Source organism: Thunnus albacares, chromosome 14 (genome assembly GCF_914725855.1).
Source record: "Thunnus albacares chromosome 14, fThuAlb1.1, whole genome shotgun sequence".
Lineage (NCBI taxonomy): Eukaryota > Metazoa > Chordata > Actinopteri > Scombriformes > Scombridae > Thunnus > Thunnus albacares.
In genome coordinates this window covers 19,831,092-19,855,676 of record NC_058119.1, presented here as the reverse complement: position 1 = coordinate 19,855,676, position 24,585 = coordinate 19,831,092, and the positions used below count along the sequence as shown (strand labels likewise).

At 39.9% G+C, this 24,585-nt stretch overlaps 1 protein-coding gene across 3 annotated transcripts in view; it reads right to left on the bottom strand.

Moving 5' to 3' along the window:
* Positions 1–593: 593 nt before the first annotated feature.
* The window catches only part of ccser2a (coiled-coil serine-rich protein 2a), a 58,591-nt gene continuing 34,599 nt past the window's right edge, over positions 594–24,585 (bottom strand). For 2 of the 3 annotated variants that reach the window (XM_044372360.1, XM_044372361.1), the window contains exons 7-10: positions 21,198–21,263; positions 20,878–21,000; positions 17,340–17,486; positions 594–5,965 (exon numbers count right to left, since the gene is read on the bottom strand). In XM_044372360.1, the coding sequence (XP_044228295.1) occupies positions 5,228–5,965; positions 17,340–17,486; positions 20,878–21,000; positions 21,198–21,263 (1,074 nt within the window). In that variant the 3' untranslated portion in view covers positions 594–5,227. Of the gene's footprint in view, positions 5,966–10,945; positions 11,031–17,339; positions 17,487–20,877; positions 21,001–21,197; positions 21,264–24,585 lie in introns of all 3 variants that reach the window. The other variant, XM_044372362.1, reaches the window with a different exon arrangement.

Below are 24,585 nucleotides of genomic sequence, written 5' to 3'. Positions count from 1 at the left end.
AAACCTGTGTTCTCTGAGCAGCAACCTGCAGCACTCTTAAATTACAACAGTGAAAGTCTTCAACATATATATTTGACAGTTCGTGATGAAAGAGCCAGGCTTCCTTTCAAGAGAAAACCTTTTGCACTCCATCTCCCATTTTTTCAAGTTAATGACAGTGTCATGCTATTCCTTGCGCTTGGCAGGCTGTTATCCACCCATCATCTCTGAAGCGCATAACCTCATTAGTAAGTGGACTATATGCAAGGTGTACAGAGACTGCATGGTTTGTAATGAATAGAGATGAGTAATGCCGCTTAGTTTAATTTATTTGACAAGAAGGGAAATACTTTGCTTCTTTGTCAGAAATATCACAATGAAGTCAGTCTGTCTCTCCTACCTTCACACTTCTTATTTAATCTTTTCTAAAAATAAAGGTGTCCACAATGAGTGTGGACACCTTTATTTTTAGAAAGCCTCCCTGAAGTCTTCACAGAAGCCTCTGATGTGAATTTCCAAACTTCAGCTGTAACACTTGTGTCTTCCTTTTGAGATTTGGTGAAAATTGCAGAATTTGTATTCTAAAAAATAACAAAACATCTGACAAAACCACATATGTTTCACAATCATACTTTATTTCCACAGAAATACAACCAAATGAAAATGAGGGAAACAAACTCATGAGGTCTCTCTTATATCTTGAACTGAGATCAGCAGCTTTGTGTATACTGTATGTGTGTGTTAGCATTGGTGGTGAGGGTCTATGATCCAGATCATCAGCGTTGACTGTCAGGCAGTACCTCCCACCATAGGACCAAAGCAACTACCTATGGCCTCTAATTGATCATGTCAAACCTACAGATTTGCTGAAACACACTAGTCAAATTTTTGGTGCAACCTTTATCGCTGTCTCACATGACAAATATGATTACCTTTGCAAACAGAGACACACTGGGAAAGAAGAAAGAATAAAATAAATCAAAACTTATACTGTAAAAACCAAATGAATTCTAAGTCACCTCTAAATCAGGTTTAACATTCATTCAATATCAACAATTAACATCATTTAAAGTGCATCAGATTAGAATTTTTTTTAAAGTAGCTTTTTTCTGATTTGCATAAAAGGTCGCTAGAAGTATAGTGTAGCGTTCCCTCATCTTTTTGCTTCAAATATTGCACAGTTCACTGGAGACAATGCTTAACAGCTGAAAAAAAGTTGTAAATACAATGACCTTGCATATTGTGGGAGGTAAATATGGACAGCTACAGTACAGTATGTGCTTTATCCGCTAACACTTTCAACTTCTTGGTGAGTTTCAACCGAGGAGTTTAAAGTGTTAAAGCTATGATGAAAATGACAACTGTAACACGTATGTAGTGGATTCGAAACTGGTGGAAAAACCAATAGACTGTATGATACACCAAACCACAAGTCAATAATAGGAGTAGAGTTGCCTCCCCCCAAAAAAAAAGGCAGCCGCATATTTACAGTTTCAAGCTTTCAGTTTTACTTTAAAACCATCATCGGGTGCAGGTCGAGGTGGCTAAGAAACCTCCAGAGGATGGTTTTTATACTGTAATAATAGATTTTATGGCCACCCCGGGGGCAACGAAAACAAGCTGTAAACACAACACTGACATATTATCACCCAATAAATTTGATATGGTGAAAGTGTTAGTAAACAGTTTCCTATGCACATCCAGCAGATACTGAGCAACTTTAGCATTCATTTGGAGTTGTGTTTGTGTCCACCTGACTAATAAGTCTGTTATTCTGTGCATACAAGCAGTCATGTGATCCATTGTTAATATAAAATATTGATTATAGCTGCTTTAACATAAAAAAAAGCTTAAAACTGCAAATAGGAGTTACTCTACCCCTACAGTATATGTTCTAAGTGTCAGTGGATTTCCCGGTTACTAGTCAAGTCTTGTGTGTCAGTTGATGTGCATCTTCTACTGCAGGACAACACCTTCATACAGTAGATACTGTATATAATGAGTACTGAATGCTAAAATGCATAATGTGCCATTCAGAGTAATAATACAGAACAAACTGGCCCCCTTTGGTAACTTTTACTGTTGTGCAATGCAGCTTAAAAAATGTAGGAATCCTCTTGCAAAATAAAGTGAATCAACATCATGCGTTAGAATCGATCCAACTTGCTGCAGCCTCGTTATGGTTTTGTTGTAGCATGGCTAGCGAGACTGATTGGCTTGACTGCTAAAATAAGCAAGGACATTGATTTGGAGATAGGGAATACAGCACAGGGAGAGAAGGATGGCACTGCCCTGCTTTCCCTGGCACAAGTTTGCCTTTGGCCTGTGGGCAGACACATCTCTCCCTCTCTCATACAAACACACACTCTTCCAAAAGAGAAACACTGGCAGCCAGAGGTGTCTGGAGACGCAAACACACACACACACACACACACACACACACACACACACACACACACAGCAGACAACATTGATTTCCTGTTTGGCATTACTACGCGGTGAGTGACACAGCTGAGGGGATCGGGCTATTCTCTGGACCACAGTGCGTACAAACAAACATGCTATGTATTCTGTCTCCCACTCCTCTCTTATACACACCTTCCCGACATTTTATAGACCAACATTCACAAACCGAACAGCTCATCTTGATCATAGCGCGACATTTCATCACTACATCTCTTCTTTTTGCTCTTTCATTCCGCTCTGCCTTATTATCTCTCACTGTGCATCTTTCTCATCCACCGTATATATATCTTGCTTCCCCTGTTTCTGTTTTCATTAAAAGAAATGGATTTTTCTCGGCTTCACACAACCGTGCAGACTGCTTGGCTGGTTTGGCACAATGTTGAACCGTCCAACAGGTAAGCATGTTTTATCAGCCACATGGATCCACGCTCACAAACACACACACACACACACACACAAACCTCTACTCATTTCCAAGGTAATCTAGAGAAGGCCATCTCTTTTTTTTTTTTTTTTGGCTTAAGCAGACAGACGGATCAATGTGAACGTGGAGAGCATCTGTTGTGAGAGCTACCAAAAAACCGCAGTAGAGTCTGACAAAACAAAACAACACAAAACACACTTGTATGTACTTGCTTAAAGAATTCAAAGTGTGTATGTTGGTGCGACTGCTGGCGAGGGTGAACTGATGTGTGTGTTCCCTCTTGAGTTTCATGTCTCTTTGAGTTGTGTCAGAGCGCTCATATATGTGCGTCGATGTAACTTGTGTGTCCGGATGTGTACATGTGTGTGTGTGTCTCTTTCTCTCTCTCTCTGTCTCACTCTGTCTATGTAGGGTGCATTATTGGACGCAGTAGACCAGACAGAGCCAGAGGCGTACACCAAGTGGTCACGCGGCGTGACAGAGAAGAGAGCAGAGTTGCTGTCAGAAGGCCTTTTTAACACACTGCTGCTCTCCATTCGGGGACATTTCAGGAGCGTTTGACTGCAAAAGGGCTCCGTGAAGGAGAGATAAACACAATTCTCCAAAACTCCCAAAGAAACACCACTAAACCCCTGAAGGCTCCCTACCTGAAAATACTACGCTAATACCTTTGATGTTCCCAAAGAGATGTGCAAGAGAGCAAGAGGAAGAGAGAGACGGGGCGGGGGGAGGGAACAACAGCTTTGACAACAGCTTAGACACTCAAACACACACACACACACACACACACACACACCAGGCAGCAGCTTCACACGTATAATGAATCCCTGTTAGCTGATGTTTTCATGTGTGGGTCACTGACGGAGATAGTTCAAGGAAGTCAGTGTGCAGTGTAAAAAAATGTCCCTAACAAGTGATTTAATTGACTCGCAAATTCTTTGTTCTTAAATCAAGTGTCACTTCTCTCAACCTGAGTTTGACTTGTTATATTGTCTTACATCAAATAACGACATCTTCAAATGAATGGAGGTTAATGTAACTGACTTTCTGAAGATCACAATATTTTTGCAAGAAAGTTATTTGCACTTGAAATAAGTGTAATTTCCACACATTACCGGCAGATTTTTTGTCTCAGTATATTTTAAATTAGCTTTGTTGCATGCTGTGTCCTTTTTCTCGCCTATTTCCTGTTATTTTTCACTGTTTTCGATTTAGAAAATGCACAAAGTGACCCTGAACAGATATTTTTTACAATGTCAGAGTACTTCATGCTTTTGCGTGTGGCTATGAGTGAGCCTACATTGTACCTAAGCACACTTGAGTGCGTGAGAGCTTTTTTACACAGCTCTTTTCCGCTACATTATGAAAGCTAATTCCTCACTTGCTAACTGTTTCTCCTAATTCCATCTCCACCACATGCAGAACGTTCTTTTTTAAAGGCCTTTATTTCCATTTGAGTTGCATTTACACCAAAGTCTGTGGCCTCTTTTGCTAATATGTGCAGGGTTCAAAGGTTCACTCAGGTTGTAGCACAATGAGCTGAACCAGAAACATGTAAGCACTTACAGTGTGAAGCTGCTTCTCTCTTTGTCTCTCACCTCTGTGTATTCTCATCTCTCACACACATTCACACAAGCACATACTGTATTTTCATTCATTCATTGGAAGTGACAGCTCCAGAGAGCTTTGACGAATTTGCTTTTAAGTCTCCAGCCCCCACTTCACTTCGTATATTATTTTAGTATTTCTCTGTTTCTTTCCCACGTCTTGTTTTCGCCTCTGCCTTTCCCTGGGCCGTCTATTCCACAGCTAAGGTCACATCCATGTCACCTCTGTGTTTAAAACCGAATGCACCTGTATGTCAGAGGGCACAGCTGTGTGAAGACAAGTGAACTCAGACTTTGAAATGTGTTAATAGCTAGTGGGCATCACAAGAGAAATAAAAAGCAGACTTCTCTGAATGGTAACACTCTTATTTTTGCATCAGCAGCATTCATGTGCATGTGCAAAGCTACTAAAACTGGATTCTTCTGTAGAGGCCATTTGGAGGGACTGTGGATTCATATACCACTGTGGATTGTTGTGAAGATAACATCCTGTGACATACTATATTTTGAATAATCAATCAGGCTGGAGTTGTGGAAGCTGATTTAAAAACAATACAGCAGCATAATATCAATTTCGCAGACACAGGCGGTCCCCAAATGGTCCATATGAGTTTCATGAGCTCAGAGTGTGTTCCTCTGACACTCAAAAGATAAAACAATCACACTATTATTATGGCTGGGGAGGGAAGAGGATGAATATCAAAGTCAGAGTGATTCCAGTTTTAAGTTTTGATGCGTAGGTTTAAGCTCCTCAGGGAATCTTTGGCTTGGGGAGGCATGAGCGACTCAAAGGGACCAGGATCTTAGCTGATCCAAGGTCTTTGGGCGTGCCCTGTTTGGGCTCCTCCAGGCTGGAGCTGGTGCACCGTGAATCCTTGAAAGGTTCTGATGCTCTGCGAGGCTGAAGCAGCGAAGTGCGACATAGACTTGGAACCTGCACCCGGGGTCCGGCGTTAAAGCAGGGAAGGCCTCTAGACGGAGGGGGCAGCTGCTTGGTCCGGTTAACCAGAGGCCCTGAGGAACATCCCGCTTTCAGAGGGGCAAAGCCACCCGTGCCCCCCGGCTTGAGTGCAGGAAGCGACACGCTCTTGTGAAAGCGAGGAGGCTGCAGCATGCGAGGGCAGGTCGATCCAGCAGATCTAGGAGTGACAGAGTTCTGCAGTATTACAGCGGGGGTTCTCCACTCCAGCTGTGTTGCAGGCTGAGGTGCTGCTGCTGCTGGACTGTCTCTGGCAGTTACCCCCTGTGGAGTCCCGAAGCTCGGGCGGCGCAGGTGGGTGCTGAGAAGATGACTCAGCTCGTTGGGGTCTGTTGGGCCAGACAGTTTTGCCATGCGGCCTTCAACAGGGCAGTCAGCATCTAGACGGGCTCCACCCTCTGTACTACTCCTTGTGAGGTCACTGCGGCCCTCGGTGGGGGGAGTTTTTACTAGTCTTCCCTGGTGGAGGTGCTCGTTGAGGCAGGGGTTGAAAGGCTGTAGTATTTGAGGCTGCAGAAAAGAGGAAAGATATATCAATAAGATTAAAAAATGGGTATAAAATTGTCATGAAACAGTCAGTGCATAATGAGGCAGGACTTTGAGGTGTTTTTGTCATGTTCCAAAAATGCCAGGTTTTAATTTTTTCCCTCTTTTTGTGGTGTCTTTGATCCCTGTGGAATTCAGGCTTTTGAATATTTTTCAGAAGTGAAGGAATTTCAGAATCAAAAAGCGAACTGAAGAGTCTGCATTTCTTTGGTTTATTTACTCTTAATATCACAGCCTATTTCCACTGCCAGTCGCAGAACTATTCCTAGAATGGGAGAGGCAAAGTCACAGAGGAAGCCCTGATTCAGCACTTAAAACAAGCAGAGAATAACCTTGCCGTTTGAGTGCCTGGAATCTACTTTAGTCTTTGATTCATTTTGTGATCGCTGCCGCAGAGGGGCTTCAAAACATTCTCGAGAACTATGATACCGTCTGCTCGTCTAAGCACATGCTGAGCTGTTTACCACATGAAATTCAGACCCACCATGGTGTTGCCCTCCACAAGGGGACATACAGGGTACGAACACAAAAACACGAACACCTGTACAATCTTATAACAACCCTGCAACGATTACTGTGTTTGTGAGGCTTCAATGTTATGTTCAAAATGTGCTGTGTTAGATGCTAATTATCCAGAACATCAACACAACAAACTACGGCTTCAAACGAGTTTAATCAACAACTCCCTGACACAGACTTGACAGAAATTTGCCTTTTAGGCTAGCTCTGGCTCATTTAGTTTTTTTCTGTGTTTCTCTGTCAAGTAAACTGACAACATAAAACAATGTTTTGGATTGCTTTCAGTTGTGCAAGGACATTCTTTATTTGTTTAAATATAACAGTAAGTAAGTAAGAATTCACTGATTCTACATATTTTCTGCATCACAGCTCCAACTAACATATTATAGATAATTTTGCCTTTAAAAGAGGCACCACTATATTCCCAGAATGTGCAGTGCTGTAAGGTTACCATAACCTTTTCACAACAGCCCTTCTGGACCACATTTCCAGATAAGCAGCAGAGTATGAGGCCAGAAGTGCTTATTAGTCCATCCAGTCAACCACTAGCAAAAGCACAGCTGCTCAGGTCAGAAAACAAGTCAAAATTGGACTATATATGAATATCTTTAAATGTATATAGTATGAGTATATTCTCTCAATGGCTTATGACCTCAACATCTATAAAATCCTTTATACTACTTCTAGTGTTAGTCTACTTAGTTTGAGATGGATTCTGCACGGCATTTGCACTTGGTTGATGGCGTTATCATCAGTTTTTGCCATCATAAATCAGAGGACTCGCCTTTTTGCATGGATGTCCTTTTGAGCAGAATCCAAAGAAATCTAAATCCACCTGGAACCATCTAAAGCTATGAACTGAAGTTTTAGCAAAAGAAGTAAGAAGATCTCAGAGGACGTGAATAGATATGAGCAGCTGTGTTGGTGAGGCTGCACTGCTTGTTTCTACCATCAGTCATTTGCATTGTGAGTGGAAGTAGATGTCCAAGGCCACAGCTCCATCTCCTGGTCCCCTGCCACAATGTGTCCGCTATACAAAACCCTTGTCTTTTAAAGTTTTTAATTTGAAAACTCCTACATAAAGGATATTTCTGTTGCTTCTTATGATAGATCTGATTAGTCTGCCACTCAAATCATGAGGACATTGTGAAGTCCTTTTTTTTTTTTTAGATTTAACATCTGATTCCTATCATGACTCAGTCTGTGAGTGAGCACTCCCTACTGACACCCACAGATCAAAACAAAATAAAGGACTTTGTTCCAATCCACCAATTACATGTGATGTCGCAGAGTTAAATTAACTAAATAAATCCGACAACATCCAAAGGCTGAGTGACATTATTAATATAAACTCATTCTCTGTTTTGTTCATTAACAATAGAGCAAAACACAATCAAACATTATAAATAAAGGGTTTGTTGTTTTGTGAACAGTGTAGTTCATGGTAAAAATAAAATGTCCATTGTCATAAGAATAATATATGACACCTTTAATTGTGAGGTCTGTGATGAGTTCATGTATTTATAGCTGGTCAAGCTGGAATAAGCCTCCGCCGATGATAGTGTCATACAGTATCTATTGTATAGGGTCACAGTCAATAATTATTTGCATCTACAGCTGTCTGCCGCAGATCCTAATAATCAGAAGCAATCATTTTGAGCTCTTCACCACATTACCAAGAAGTAAATATCTCAGCTCGCTAATGATACTTTAAGAGAAAATCACCAGTCTAACCAAGAAACGCGCCAATTTGAGGCACCTGGCTGGAAGATTCAGATTCAGGAACCCACCATAACCAATCTCATCTGCAGTCTCTTTCACCATGAAAAATGGTGTGTGATTAGAAAAGCAGCACGCAAGAATTTGAATAAGGATGTAAATAATCCCCATTTTGTCTGTCGGAGGACAATGTAATTGCACATAAGGACAATGTGATTGCACATCTTTGCACATGAGCAGATGGGAGCAGCAATTTGGTGGCACTCCATTTCAAAGCTAGATTAAACTAGTGTCGTTTAATATACAGTGGGTGGTTGTGAAAATGGTGATTTGGATCATGTTTGAATTTAAACTGTGGAAATGGTGTGAGAGCACAGGATGTGTGATTGCTCAAATTTTTCTGTTGCTTGCGGTGTTGAACTGCTTTTGATGGTGGAGTTAGAATGAAGGTGATTGCCCAGGACAGCTGTAATATTCATTCAAGTCCACTATCACAGTTATTCCTAAATGTAACTCTTTTAAATACAGTCCATCCAAATCCTTTCAAAGTTGAACATCTAAAATAATAAAGCACATATTCACTGAATTAGAGTATAAAAAAGCAAATCCACACAGAGGGATTCACCAATGCATGCATAATGATTCTTCTGTACTTAATTTGATGAGAAAGAATAAATTAAAAAAGACGAGAATGTGAAACTGAAATTAATTAAAGCACAAAAACAAGGCAAAACCAATTTTTAAATCCAACAAAGAGATGAAATGAAATACAACAACTACGACAGCATCGCTGTGACCTCCATTAAGAAGAGCAGACCAAAGGCCCAAATACAGATACACAAGGTCAACACTCCAATACAACTAAAAACCAAATGCAAAGCATGCACACGCAGATGTAGAAGGACATGCTTCTGTCATGCCACATCAAACAAAACCACAGCCCAGCGTGCAGTGGAGGTCAGAGAGGGCTGCATATTGACTGCATGTTAAAGAAAGGTTTACTGTACCACGCTCTGTCAGTGAAGTACTGCACTAGGTGCTCCACGCCTTGCCATAGGCATTATGTGTGGGGACGCAAAGGTAGAGAGACAGACAGAGAGAGAGAGGTAGCAGAGTGAGACGAAGGAGAAAGAGAGAAAAGGAGGGGGTACAGACATTTAAGACAGACACTTATTGGAGTTAAGAAATGTTAAATCCAGAGTTAAAACCCAGCTCACGTTTGCAAGAAAAGGTCACACATTAGCTCAATAAACAAACCAATTTAATGCAAAATATAATCACTGCATCCTCTATTCACCAAGACCTGTGCAAAGAGTCTTCTCTAATTCCAGATCCGACTATATCTATTTTCTATTCTACAGACCTTTATTACTGGCAAGAACTCTTAGCTGGTTTGTTTACAGCCACAGCTCTCAGTGGGGGGTCAGAGCATTAGTGGTTTATCCAGTGAAACAAAAATAAACTTGTTTTCCTCCTATCCGCTGTTCCTCATTTTATATCCAAGTATGACTACATACCAACTCTATTCTAGTATGTTTCAATGTCATTATCTCCCTCCTCCTACTCTTTTTCTCCCATGGTACAGACATTCTTTTGATACTCTGTGTTTTGCTTAATTAGGCTATGTATGCAATCTACTGATGGGAGAAAATGCACTTTTGACTGAACACTGGATTGTACTCACATATTTGTCAAAAAAGTCGATAAACACAAGTGCACCTGATGTTGAAATAACCTGAGACGTTGTAAAAAAAACCCACCAGTGCCACATTTATTTCACCTTCCCTCTTGATTCAAAGCTGAGCCCCAACGGAGTAGATCAAAAGAACACAGCATGGGTTCTTCTCTTTGTTAGTTTCTTTGCTTTTCACTCGCTCACATATGTGCATTTTCTGAAGTCTATTTACTGATTGTCACTCTCTTTACCTGCCTCCCCCACTAGCTACCTCATCAGCGCAGCATAATACTGATGCTTTGTTGTGGGATTCACTGAAATGGGTGAGGCTGTTATGACTACGTTGACACTGTTTCTGTAGTCCTGCCTTTCTCAGAATTCTCAGATTGTTTTAGTCAACAGAAAAATGTTACTGTGAAAATTCCATTTTCACATCCAAAGCAAAGATTGAACAGGTCATGTTATGATCATGCATACTATTTGTTCAACAAAAGGATATATACCCTCTGATAACGGAACCACGATATCATTCTTTACCATTACATGTTGACACCATCATCAGCATCATCATTTTACAGCAAATTGTGGTATATATCTTATTTTTTAATCAGTGTCTATGCACAGTAGAAGGGAGTAAAAATGAGGGTTAGAAATACAGGTTTCTGCAGGTGTAAGAAAACCAGCAGTTAGTTATTTTCTGACTGAACATAGCTTATAAAGCATAATTGGAAAGGACATCAGGGAATTAATTGTTAGGAGACAAAACACTGCACTGTGTTTAGTAAAACAAACAGGAAAAACTAACGTGTATTACTAATCTTATTCTAAATGAATCTAACGGGATAAATAAAGTACAAACAGTACTGAAATTGCAGAGTGCAAAAATACTGCTATGAACTGAAACAAAGATGTTAGAGTTAGGTTTTAATTGGAGACAAAGTTAAACTTTTTTAGGCTATTTACAGACCGTTGGACGTGTTGTTTTATAAAGAGATGGAGAAAAAAGGCTGGAAACGATGTTAGTGACTCACTCTGTCTGCGTTGGGGCATGCTGGTACGGGTCAAGCCCTGGTGCTGTGCCTGCCACGGGGACAGCAAGGGGGTGGGCAGCACACCCTACGCAGAGAAAAACACAAAGGACAAAAGGCATGACGAACCAGAACACACACATACACACACACACAGAAGCATGCTCCCACATAAAACACAAACTCACTTACATGAAAACATTGTTAATGAGTACGGATAGCCCAATTATCACAGCACACATAAACACACACAAGCAGACATGCACGCACATACTGTCTATCAGAGACACCATGTCAGCGTGAAATCCAACATCCAAAGTCCGTCTGTCCGACCAAAGTCCATCAAAGGTTTGTTGCAAAGTTATTTGACTATGATTTAAGTTTTAGTGTTAATGAGATGGATACAGTTAAAATAACACTGAATAATGTGAACACACTTGAGTCTACATAAAAATACACATACGCACAAAAGCTCACTGTATACGCCTTAAAGCTCTCCACCAAATACCTATATAAAGCTGCTGTGAGTCGGGTGTCCTGCTGGCCATATTGTCACAGTCACAGATCATCATTTGTCATTTTTGATTGCTTGTTGTCGAGCTTCATGGAGGCAGACACCAGGAGACAATGTTAGTCGTAGATTCCAGCCAGGGACCTTTGTTGCATCCCTCTTTCTCTCCCTATGTTTCCTGTATATCTCTACTATCACTATCCAATAAAGGATATATATTTTTCTATTGTGCTACATCTAAAATTACTATATACGGTCCAATTTTCAGTTCCTAAAACCTAGGAGATTATTTTCATGTATCGTTTGAGACCTTTATTATCCTATAACATCAGTTATCTGAAGATTTCAAATGGTAACATAATGTAATGTAATTATGTTTCTCCCTAGGCCCCTGGAAGCCCCTTTCTCCGTTCCCTACAGTCATATCACTTATCACCCATCTTTAGTGCCTTCAATCCACTGTATAACAGTACTCCAACAAGCACAAAAATAAGGTGTCACTGGAAAGGTAAACAGTTTTCACAAGTGAACAAACAAAACGAAAAGGAGCGACAAACAACTTTTCCACGTGTTACTGACAGCTGACATGACAGGTAATATAAGCTTAGAGCTTTTTCATAAAGCTGTGATGCCATCACTTTGTGTGTTGTGAATTTGATGTCTCTACTGAATATACTGTAGATATTTTTTTGAGTTTCTTTAGTACATCAGTCTTAGGTTACACAGTAAGATAAAATTCGCTACAATGATAAATTTGCAGTTTACAAAAAGTGGAAAATCCATAGCTGTTTATCCACTCTTTAGGACAAATATAGTATCTGACTGAAGCACAATGTGACAGCTGGGATCATTGTTAGTGTGGCTCATTGTGACTGTTTTACACAAACAGTATATTTTCAGCTCACTTTCTTACCACATCTGCTATCCATATGCTCTACTTTCTCTCTTTCATTCCCTCTCTCCTCTGAACATTTTAGTTGGCCAGCATCTGTAACTGCGCACAAACATGTAACTGACAGAGTACAAACCGCTTTCTTTATACCACACCTATCTTCAGGTTAAGCAATTCAAAGATCCTTGGCCCCCATTGCGAGAGGCAAAGTGAAGGAGCAGTAGGGCCATCACGTTAAGCAGACAGACAGACTAAAACCTTATCAAATGTTACTCCTTTCCTCAGCTGTGGAGGGAGCCGCCTCTCAAATAAGACTCTAATATAGAATAGAAGCACAGAATGTGTCAAAGGGGAGAACAAACACACAGAGAGAGAAAAAGAGAGGGATAGAAGACGAGAAGGGGAAGGTAGCAACTTCCCAGCAGGTCCAGCCCAGGCTATTTCAGAGCCCTCCTAGTGCGACTGCTGCAGGGGGGAGGAATGAGTTTCCCTGATCTGCTGTCATCCATGTCCTTCCTTGTACACCAACAACTGTTTCAGCAGGATGTCTGGGCAGTAGCCTCCTGTTGAGGCTTCATTTGCAGCGAGGAACACCTTAGGCTATGAGAACAAGACGGTATGTTGAAGGGCTCCTGAATGATTCTGACAGTGTCTGGCAGCTTTATTAGACCTCTGCAGCATCTTAGCCTGTCAATTTTTTACTATTTTCCATTCCTGTAAAGGCTCTTCAATGAAGGGCTGACAGAGCTTCACAAGGGCAGGGAGACAGAAATTGGTAATATATAAAAAGTTTTTCATATTCCATCAATTTCATCAAAATTTCTTGCCCACTAGCAGAGACCTTGGGTTCAATGCCTGGCAGCGGTATGTCTGGTTTGGTCGGGATTTCCAACTAACACAACTACTCAAAATTTAAAAGCCAATGAGAATTCTCCTCTTGGGTGGTCAGGGAGTCTGCACAGTGGCAGGCAGGACTGTGGCATTGGCACTGGGGTGATAGTGTAAACCTCCCACATGTTACACCTTCCTACGAAAGCTCATAAGTAGCACATTTGTCTGTAGCACTCTTGGGGACGACAGTAGAGTTAGCAGTGACAAACACTGCAGTTCACGTGGGATAGTGGCAGTCCAAATTAGAGGGCAAAAATCTGGGAGAATAAATGATATATATGCTTTTTTTAAATGTATGACATTTAGATGAGAACAGATGACAAGAAAAAAAATTATGAAAAACTCCCATCATGTAATGCGCTCTCAGGATTTAGTACCTCCCCTGTGCAGAGTCCCAAAAACAGATGGTGAAACTTGGGGAAGTAGGACAAGACTTTAAAAGTAAAGCAAACGTTGTCTTTTGTGATCCTACAACCTTTTCATCAAGTAACAACAGTATTTAGAAGAAACCATGATGCTATGTCCCTAACACGGCCTCTGTCTGCTCGAATCCCCTAATCCACTACACAGAGCTTCTTGTGGTTGGTTACAGCTAATACCTTAGGTTTGGCCACAATGTCTCACTTCACTAACTTTGGCAATTAAATCCTCACCTGTCCAAGATGACTCTGCTGCGTGTGTGTGTGTATTAATGAGTGTGCATGTGTGAGTGAGTGTGTGTGTGTATTTGTGATGGTATGTCTTGTGATGTAAGGGGGCAGACAAGAGGGGATGTGGGCGGAGAAGTCACGTCGGGATCTGAGAGGGAAAAAACTTTCAACCCACAGCTTAACACTGATCACTAACCCTATTCAATCCTCCTGTCTCTTCATTCCCTCTCTCTCTCTGTCTCCTTGACAGCAAATTGATCTAATTACAACTGAAGTAAGAAGTAGAGAGGTAATGTCAAAGAAAGAATGACAGTGACAAAAATACAGACAAAGAAAGAAATCACTGAAGCATGCAAGAAAGAAAGAAAATATGAGCAGCGGCGATAAAAAAGACATGAAGGGAGGTGTGAGCAAAGAAGAGTTGAAGAAGAGGATGTTTAAAAGGCAGAGAGGGAGTAGGAGGGTAGCCGTAATTATCCTGTCTGTCTGCCGCTGATGAAACACTGCCTATTGTGTTGCCATTGTTTCACTGCTGCTGCTCATCTGCGTGTTTGTTTATCTGGGTTATTAACAAGGTCTGCTCCCCAGTTCTCAGTCTCACTCATTGTTCAGTCACTATGAGTGTACCCCGCACTTGAGTACAAGAGATACATTTGGCTCATCCCACTCACATACATAAATACACACACACACACACACACACACACACACACACACATGCAGACAATCAAGGTCGCTCACACACACACACACACACACACAACAAAAACACAAAAAGATATAAACGCAAACACATGGCTGCGTATTTTTCTATTGTGCTACATCTGAAATTACTAAAATCATACAGCTTATATCTTATTTTTTGTGAACGGCAGAGTAGGCAGAGAAAACATTTCTGCTGCAGAGATTGCTCTGGGGAGCAATTCAAGAAGATTATTTTTCCACAAGTGACATTTAAGTAGTTGCTAATGTCACACTACATGCGCGTCGTGCTGCGACAAATGTGTCCAATATTTGTCTGCATCTTGTACATTGACAGAGACATACACTTACATAGCTTATGATGAGCCTTTTTTTCCCCCTGAGCATGCTTTTGGACTCAAAATTGGATTGCGAGCAGATTAAAATGGGAAGCTGGAGGAGCTGGTGCCCAAACCAGTTGGTGATGATAAGTTGCCAAAACCCTTCCTACAGACTGTGAAAAAGTAAGGAGATGAGTACAACCCTGGTCTGCACAAACAGTCGAAATAGTTTGGGCAGCCTACAGAGCAATAGCCCACAATGTGTCAGTTCCTGAGAAAAAATAATTGGAATAAATGGATCCCCTGAGGAGACAATACCAAATGCTTAAAAATGCTGCATCACTGATGAACTGTGCACCGAAAAGTAAATGTCCTTAAAAGCCATGTCCAAGTGTCATAGGCCATGAGCTTATTCTTTTGTTATACTCTTAATCTGAGTTCAAAGCACAGTGAGACTTCTCTGTAGGAAGTTGTTGGCAAGACTCAACTTAAGACCTCTCAGAACTGGGGTGTACAATTTACCCACTGGGCTACTGATAGGGCAACTGGATATCGGCATTAAAGCTATAAAAAGATTACAGCTAGTGGCCTTTGGCATCAAAATTATTCTTGGCTGATCCTTTCAGCTTACCGCTAAAAAATATCATCAGAGCGCAAGGGCTACTCCAGTGCTCTGAGAGCGGCACTTTAAATGTCAGAGGAGAGGAATATCAACAGAAAAGGGCATTTCAGAGAGCAGGAGGAAGAGATGACACATATTATGAATTTGTATGTGTGTCTCTGTGTATATGTGTGTTGGAGGAGTAATGAAAAGTTTAAACTCAATGAATGTGTGCGTGAAGAAAAAGAAAATAATATTTGTGCCAAGAGTTAAAAAGAAAACAGCTAGAGAGAGGCAGAATAAAAGAACCCACACACATTAAAACCACATTAAAGACTCTGTGAAAAACACAAGTGGTAAAAGTGAAGCATTGTATGAGAAACAGTGTGAACCCAAGTTTGCTAAAGGTGCTAAACCTGTCAGAGTGACACCAAAGGCTTTCAAACCATCAAAGACTAAGAAAGACAGAGAAAGAAACATCCCTCTCTCTCTCCAGTATGTGTTTATTCTGTGCTCTCTCTCTTCTAATTACTGTGTCAAAAAACTCAACAAAAAACTCACAGCTAACCTTTTATAGCAACTCTGAAAAGTAAAATGCAGAAAATAGTCTCCACTCTGGTGATGACACAGTAATGTAGATTAATGTAGATTAAAAGGTGAGCAAATAAATATCTAAAAACAGGAAGTGAGAAAAGCACAAACTCCATTTTACTGTGTTTTGTATTTTGGTGTGAATTATACACCAGGTACTACAGGTCACAGATACCACGACAATGCCTCCCATAGAGAAACAGCTAGCCTTGCTTTGATGGTTGCCATGGCAACTGTTAAACCATACACTCTTGTGGTAAGCAGGGACCTACTGTAGTTAGTGAGCTTGCTTGTTTTGTCCTTTATGTTTTCCTCTGTTGCCTATGTGTGCTACATTAAAATTGAAATATACAGAGAGATGTGTGTGTTGATAAATGGCTGTGAATGATTCCAAGTGTTAAATATCGTTAACATTAGACATCTCTTTGGTATAATATTTAAATTCATTCATATTTAAAGTCATTCTTTTCTCTTTGTAATCTCTTTAAACTCATCGTCTGTGCCTCCTCATATATTTGTGGGTTTGTTGCGTGTGCGTGTGCATGTGTGTGTGTATGTTTGTCACCCTTTCAGCTGAGTGCAGGTCAATTAGGGGAGTGTTTACTAGGCACCCTGCCTGTGGCACTCCTGCTATTGAATCAATACTTGGCTGCCACACAGCATACTATTGTGGCATGATACTGAACACACTGAACACGTATCTCTCCATCTTCCACCTTTCTCTTCTCTCTCTCTATCTACCTACCTATCTATCTCTCTGTCTCTCTCTTTACTCACATAGATCTGTATTCTATATTCTCCCTGTTTAATGTGAGATCTGGGTATGAATAGTGTGAAACAGAGTGACAAGCCCACTGACAACCTAATAAACTGTATTCCATAGAGAGGACATGCTGTAGCCACCAAATAATTCAGACATGGCTGGCCTGAGAGAGGCAGCAGATAAATAGGAAGCTGGCGGACTGAATTAAGTGGAGTGACTCAGCAACATACAGTACACATGCGCTAGGTCACCAGTTTATTATAATGTAAATTTTAAGCCGTGTTGGGCACTATCCAACTGTATTAAAACCACCAGTATTGCTATATGGAAAGAGAACCATTTATCATTTAACTTGCCCAATCCTGTGGTGCACATTTAATGCTGGAGGTGTTTCAGGTATTCAGAGATGTTTCTGTACAAAATAAAGGCTGAAAATGTGCACTTGTCAGGTATGTGTGTGAATATTTTGGACTCACAGGATGGCTGAGTGGTCTCCAGTACGTCTGGGTGGCCTTGTCATAGTGCTGCTGCATCCGTTTGTCCTGCTGTCTGTCAGTCTGTCTTAGTGAAGAGGGAGCCCTCTGGTGGTGGCACTGACATCTGACCTGCCGTCCATGAGCAGGCTGAGGGGGCAAGAATGTATAGATGAATAAATGAAAGAAATAAGAAAGAAAGCTTACTGTAAAATAAACATAATAGGCCATATTAGACTACATCTGCTATCATGCTGGTTAAAAGCTTGTCACTTAAATAAAAAAAGGGCAGAACCCAAAAGTACTGAAAGCATGCCCCTTTTAATACAACAACACCCACAGTGCAATGAGACCCACCTCAACTCAATTTTTAAATAATGCATGGCCTAAAAAAACGTCTTTATCAAATATATATTTTTAGTGCATGCTAGATACATTTAACAAAAGATGCCAGGCTCAGGTCATGACTGGGAAAAAAAAACCTCATATTGGTTATTCCAAAGAGGATATGTGAGAAATAGTGTTGGATTTAATATCTTCCTTTTGGCATCCTAAGCAGTGAACATACCAGGGAAACCACCCACATGGCTGTCACTGATAAGTGTAGTAAAAATTAAAAATAATTAAAAATATCACTTACACTAATAAACAGACAAAAAATGTTATTGAGAAAAAATGAGCAATATCTTTTGCATGTGGCTGGTTTTAAACTCATAAATAAAACAGATGGAGTTTCAAAAATTAATTAAGGATATTTCCAAGCAGACGCAGTAAAATTCAGATATGACTCTAATGTGGAAGAATCATGAGATTACTTTGCTGTTTTGATTAGAACTGACGAGCCTGTTGGCCAAATTAGGGAAAATCAAGCATAGGTTGTAAATGGCTGTAAATACCTTTACATGGTTCATTTAAAATTTCTGCAGCTGATCAAACACATGGACATTTACTTTAAGCAAATGTTAACCCGGTATTACCGTCTTTCTCATCTGTTAACACCACAAACTGACAGACCACTTTGGCTGTGACTTATTAGCCTTTTAAATTCAAACTATTGACTCAATCCAGTATTGAAATGGAGCATTAGAGCAACTAATGATGTGCATGAAATCATTTTGTAAGTATTTTTGTAAGAATTTAGCACCAAATCTCACAGTTTCCCTCATAGGTGAATAAAGAGCAGAGCAACTTTTACTTGGCTGAAAAAAAGACTATGCCAGACTCAGACAGAAATTGCTAGTTTTTGCCAGCCTTGAGGAAAACTTCAATGCAACTCAAACAACAAGAGCGCATAATCATGAGCAGTCTGCCTCAACAGCAGTAGAAGCTGTATCCAAAACTACATTCTGTCAAGTAGGACTGAGAAATCAGTTTTCTATCTTTGATAGCTCTACTTTTCTCTTTCCAATTATTTTATTTTCTCTCCCGTTCTCTCCTCTCAGCCCTCCATACACACACACACACACATACTGCAATAGACTTTCTCCCTGAAACACACATAGCTTCTCCATTGTTTTCTCATTACTCTATTATGTTCAGTTCAGTCAACTGTTCCCCCCTTCTGTCTCTCAGCAGTTTACACTTCACCTTACTGTTTACTCTTTACCGTCTGTAATATTAAACCTTAACCAATTTCGAGGCCAAACAGCAGGTCCAGTAGCCTTTGGCTTTCTACTTCAGACATCATATGAACCAGATGACTGGCAATCTTCACAGTGTTGTTCTCATTGTTTATATTCTCATGACCAAAAATTCAGATTTTTTCAGGAGAATAAACTCATCTGAGGCCTCAATGTTGCACTGCAAGGATATCAGAGGCCAAGAGAATAAGCCTTCATCTAATGTAGAGCTTCAACACAGTCAGCAGAGCAAATACACTATGTCTCATGTCCCTCTTATCTCCTCATCTACTTCCCCCAATATACTCACTCCTTCAGTCTCTACACTCATTACTGTCAGGCACAGATCTGGAAATATATCCCTTGCTTTTTCATACTCTCTGCTTGTTGAGAGTGAGGGTGCAACGATATACTGGACTAAAGAACCTGTTGTGGGTGGGTGCTAATTCTAATTGGAAGGAGAGTATATGGCAGGGAGGCAGGCGGACAGACTGCGCTTTGACATTTTGGTATTTCTAGATACGGCAGGGATTTGAATAATGTCAGCCGAGCATACAGTTGTTTGGCTAACAAGGGAGCCCGTTCAAGACGCTAATGAATGTTAGAGTGGAGATGGAGCCAGCTAAAAGCAAACAGAACGGAGGTTATTGGTAGGCAGTCATAACCATGAGAGAACACACACTAGAGTGCATGTGGGAGTCCAGCAACATACCGAGCAGAAACTGAACTCCCACTTATGATGAGGAGTATGTCTTCAGTGACCAAGAGAAATCTGAAAGGTGGATCTGTTCATGTATCACTAGGCTGCCACACTGTGTGCTTTTATTAATCCCTCTTTGTCTTCAACATCCTTCAAAGAACAAAGTGATTACATTCATAGAGGATCATTTCTCCTTTGCTTGTTCACTGTATCATTTATTTTCACGCTCTCCCTTTATAAGATCTGATAAACCTGGAATTGGTGTAAACAACAAATAATGGAAAGCGGTAGTGGTGTCCAGACATAACTATCTCAGATCTGTGAAGAGAATTGGTGTCAAGGAGGGGACCAACTAGAAGAGAAGCTTCATGCTTGTAGGACATGAAAGCTACATGAAAGAAATGAGCAAACATGAATGCTGGAGCGATCATAGTCCTGTGTGTGCATGCTCGAGTAATACATTCAACTGAAGATGAGCCCGAATTGATATTCTACATGTTGCAATAACATTCAGTGTATGAGCCTTAATGATTCACTTTCTGTCAGTCACCATAGTTATGACTATTTGCATTCATTCATACATATTTCATGTATGAATGAAATGAATGTTTTCTCAAAAAACCCTGTATTTCCATGACATTATAAAAAGGATGCTGCCATTTGCCCTACACTTAAGCTCCTTGATAACAGCCATTCATAACAGCGAATATGCCTTCTTTTGAGGTAAAATGAAGTCCAAACTATGCTGTTAGAATAGTAAAACTGTTAGCTAAAATGTTTCATGTCTCATTTTGGGCTACTTTTACTTCTTTTTGTGTCTTCATCCCAGGTCTGATCCATATTCTTCATATGTGTGTGCACTTAACTTATCTAATATTGTCCTTCTGTTTCTAACCCTACTCTTTGGCTCTTCCTAAAGTTTTTCCCTTTTTTTCTATGCATAGCGAGTGTTGTTTGTTGTACAGATTGTAAAGTCCTTTGAGGCCAATTTATGGGTTGTATCCTCTCAACGATGTCTGTTACTTATTACACTAATATGTCATTATTAAAATTCTAGCAGCAAACATCAACAGCAGAAATAACTCGAATACAAATATCTAGTGAAATTACTGTCAGAGTTAAAAAAAATAAGGCAGGGGGAAAATGTATTCCCAGAATTGAAATTGAAAGGTCCCCCTTTTCAGACTTTTCACTTGTATCAGTGCTGTTCATGCCAGCTCACCATTTGTTCCCGCTGATGTTGTTGCTGTAGCTGTTGGCACTGCAATGTGAGCTTAGCAATGGTCTTGTCTCGACTCCTCAGCTCTACTCTGAGCACCTGCACTTCCTTAATCAGCTCCTCCAACTGAAAACACACACACATACAGTATAATGTAGGGGTAGCAGATTACCGCGGTTGAAAATTGCAGAAAAGTAAAAATTATATATATATATATGTATATACATATATATACATATATATATATATATATATATATATATATATATATATACACATACATACAGCATATCCAGTCAATCACCGTTCTAAATCTAAGGTACCTGTGATGCAGTGGTATTGTCTTCGATCTCCTCAGCAACATCTGCTGGAGAGTCTGTATCCTCAAGCTGGGAACAAACAAACACACACACACACACACACACACACACACACACACAGGAGCAGGCACACACACAAACACAGAGTACACAGTGAGCTGGATCAATGACAATTGCCTTAGGCATGCCTCAAGAACTGTATTTCACTGCAGTGGAATTATTTTACTCTTTAGCACATAGCTGTATACTCTGCTGACCCTGAACTGTCAGCCACCAACAGTAGATATCTGATGCAGAGTTGCTGGGTATGTTTTTGAACATTCACTACATTTATTTCTTTGAGCAGAGGAAATGCCTTCTCTTTGGAAACTGCTTAAATGAGCCCAACATTTTCCTCCTATTCATCTTGTGTATGCAAAGTATTCAGTGCAACATTCCACTAGAGTTGAAACTAGCAATAATTTTCTTTGATTATTTTTCGCAATTACTGCTCGATTGATTGATGTATTTAGTTAAAAAAATCAAAATAATAATAATAATAATGACAAATGAATCAGCATATTTTATCTGACCAAGACTCAAAAAAGGTATAAGATTTACACTGACATGAAATGGAAAAAAGAACATGAAACCTCACATTCGAACATCTGTAACTAGCAAAGGTTTGGGATTTTTATTCATTATAAAATGACTTACATTGTCATTTTGTAATTGTAAAAATGTGGGGAATTACCTTATTGTTGTTGATTAATATTCTGTCAGTAAACTAATATAGAAATAAATCATAATTTCAGCATTGTATTCCACTTGTTACTTAATCAGGTCAGGTAGATAATCCAGTTGGAGCAAGCATGCATAAATAGAGTTGAGCTGGATGTTTCACTGTTAGCACAGTAAAGCAAAGATCAATTAGGATTCTGCAAGGCTGGAAGCTCATTTTACAGTCGCTGCCTTGAGCTCAACATCATACTAAAAAAAAACAATTAAGAACAGAGTTACTAATGGGCCAAAAGAAATATTTTCCCTCTTGAGGCTACACAGCCAAAGCATTTGACTAGTTGCAGTGATCACATTGAACACATCTGAAGGAGACATTTGATTAAAATGCAAACACAAATATCACTTTTTATGCTGTAGAGGGTAAATTGCGTCAAAGCATTCAAGATAATTTAGTTTTCTGTAGCACTGCTGTCTCCGTGTCTTTCTGTGATTGCCTTGATGGAGTTGTGTGTTTTGTAAAAGTGTGGGTTTTATGTGTTCATCTTATATGTAAGTGTACATTTTTACAGCCGACATCTTTTATTTCAGTCTTCTCCTTCCCTGTCATTCTCTCTTCTTCCCTCTAAATGGATTTCTCCAACTGACAGGGATGGATCTATTAAATAACCAGTTTCTCACAAGCACAGACAAATGTATGTAAGCACAAATGCAGGCATGCACACGAACGACATACAAAGAGAAGAAGACCTTGGGCATCTAAAACCTGCTGTGAGACTAATGCAGCACATCATCACCCATTTAGACCACAAGACTTTGCTGTCTCTTTACCAATAAACATCTGTCTTAACATCTTTCTTTGTTTACATACGATATCTATTTATTGTACAGCAGCTTTGTGTGATGAAAGGATTTGTATGCAATAAAACATTTTATTGCTTTTTATGCAAAACATAGAAGCAAATTAACAATTAAAACTAGATCAGTTCAGTTTTGTCATAAGATACTTTGATGCAAGAACATGCTATTTTCTGAACTTATTTCTGCCCATCAGCACAACATCAGATTTCTATTTAAGACTGTCAAACAGTTAGTAAACACAGCCTCTCCTTGTGCCTCTGCTGATTATGATGCTGACTGTGAAAAGTCTTTATCGCACTTTGCCAGAAAGGTGGATAAGACTTAGTATTGCGCCCAATCCTACCTTTTTAGATGTTGACCACCTGCACCGGGATACTTTGAGCTATTTTTCCCCTATTACTCTTCCTGAACTTGTAGAAATCATATCTTATGTGAGATTATCCTCCAGTCCTCTTGACATAATTCCAACTAAGATTTTATTTGAAGTAATGGAATGTATTGGGCCGCATTTGCTTTCTATTTTGAACAGCTTGCTGTCTACTGGTTGTATCCCAGATTACTTTAAAACTGCTTGTGTCCAACTAGTCAAAAACACCTGGGCTTGATCCTACCCTCCTAGAAAATCGTCCATTTTCTAAACTGCCTTTTATTTCTAAGATTCTTGAAAAAAAATGTTTAAAAGCAGCTTCTTGCTGCTGTGGAAACCAATAGTATCTTTAGTTTCAATCGGGTTTCCATCAGTATCACAGCACTGAGACAGCTTTTTAAAGTCACTCACAACCTTTTAATGAACGCTGACACAGGCATGTGTTCAGTTCTTGTGCTGCTTGGCTTACATGAAGCCTTCGACACAATTGATCATTGCATTCTTTTAGATAGACTGAGGCACTGGGTGAGCATATCTGGTACTGAATTAAACTGGTTCTCATCATATTTGTCAAATAGGAAGTTTTTGTGACTTCTTGTCATTTTCCCATATCAAGTATGGTGTGCCTCAAGGGTAAATTCTAGAACCAATTTTGTTGTCCCTATATATGCTTGAGTGATGTCATCTGTAGTCATGGTATTTCTTTTCATTGATATGTGGATGAAACACAGTTGTACCTCCCTGTTAAACCCACTGACCTCAGTATACTGAGTTCTCTAAAGGATTGCCTGATGGATATAAAAAAACTGGACACTGATACATTTTCTTTAGCTCAATTCTAATAAAATAGAAGTCCTTGTTATTAGGTCACAGCATATCACAAAACAAATACTGTCATCTACTGTTACCTGTCACTCCACATCAAGCCTGCTGCAAGAAATCATGGTTTCTTGGTCCTGTTTGATGGCAATTTATGTTTTGAACAACATATCACAAATCATGTTGTTATCATCTCAGAAGTATTGAAAAAATGAGATCTATTTTAAATTTCAGAGATGCAGAAACTGTTGTGCGTGCTTTTATCTCCTTGCACCTCGATTATTGCAACAGCTTTTTCTCTTGTCTTAATCAAAAAACAACTACAGACTGTACAGAACTCAGCTGCCAGGCTTTTAAGAGGCAATGATCACATCACACCTGTTTCAGCCTTTTTACATTGGGATCCCTCTTTGTTTTAGGATTGATTTTAAGATCTTACTGATTATCTTTAAGGCTCTTCATGACCTGGCTCCAGATTATATTTTAGACCTTTTAATCCCTTATGAACCTTTGTGTAGTTTCAGATCCTCAGGCAGAGGTCTTCTGTCTCTACCAGAGTCAAGGCTGAAAACTAAAGGGGACAGAGCCTTTGCTATCAGGACCCCGAGGCTGTGGAACAACTTGCCC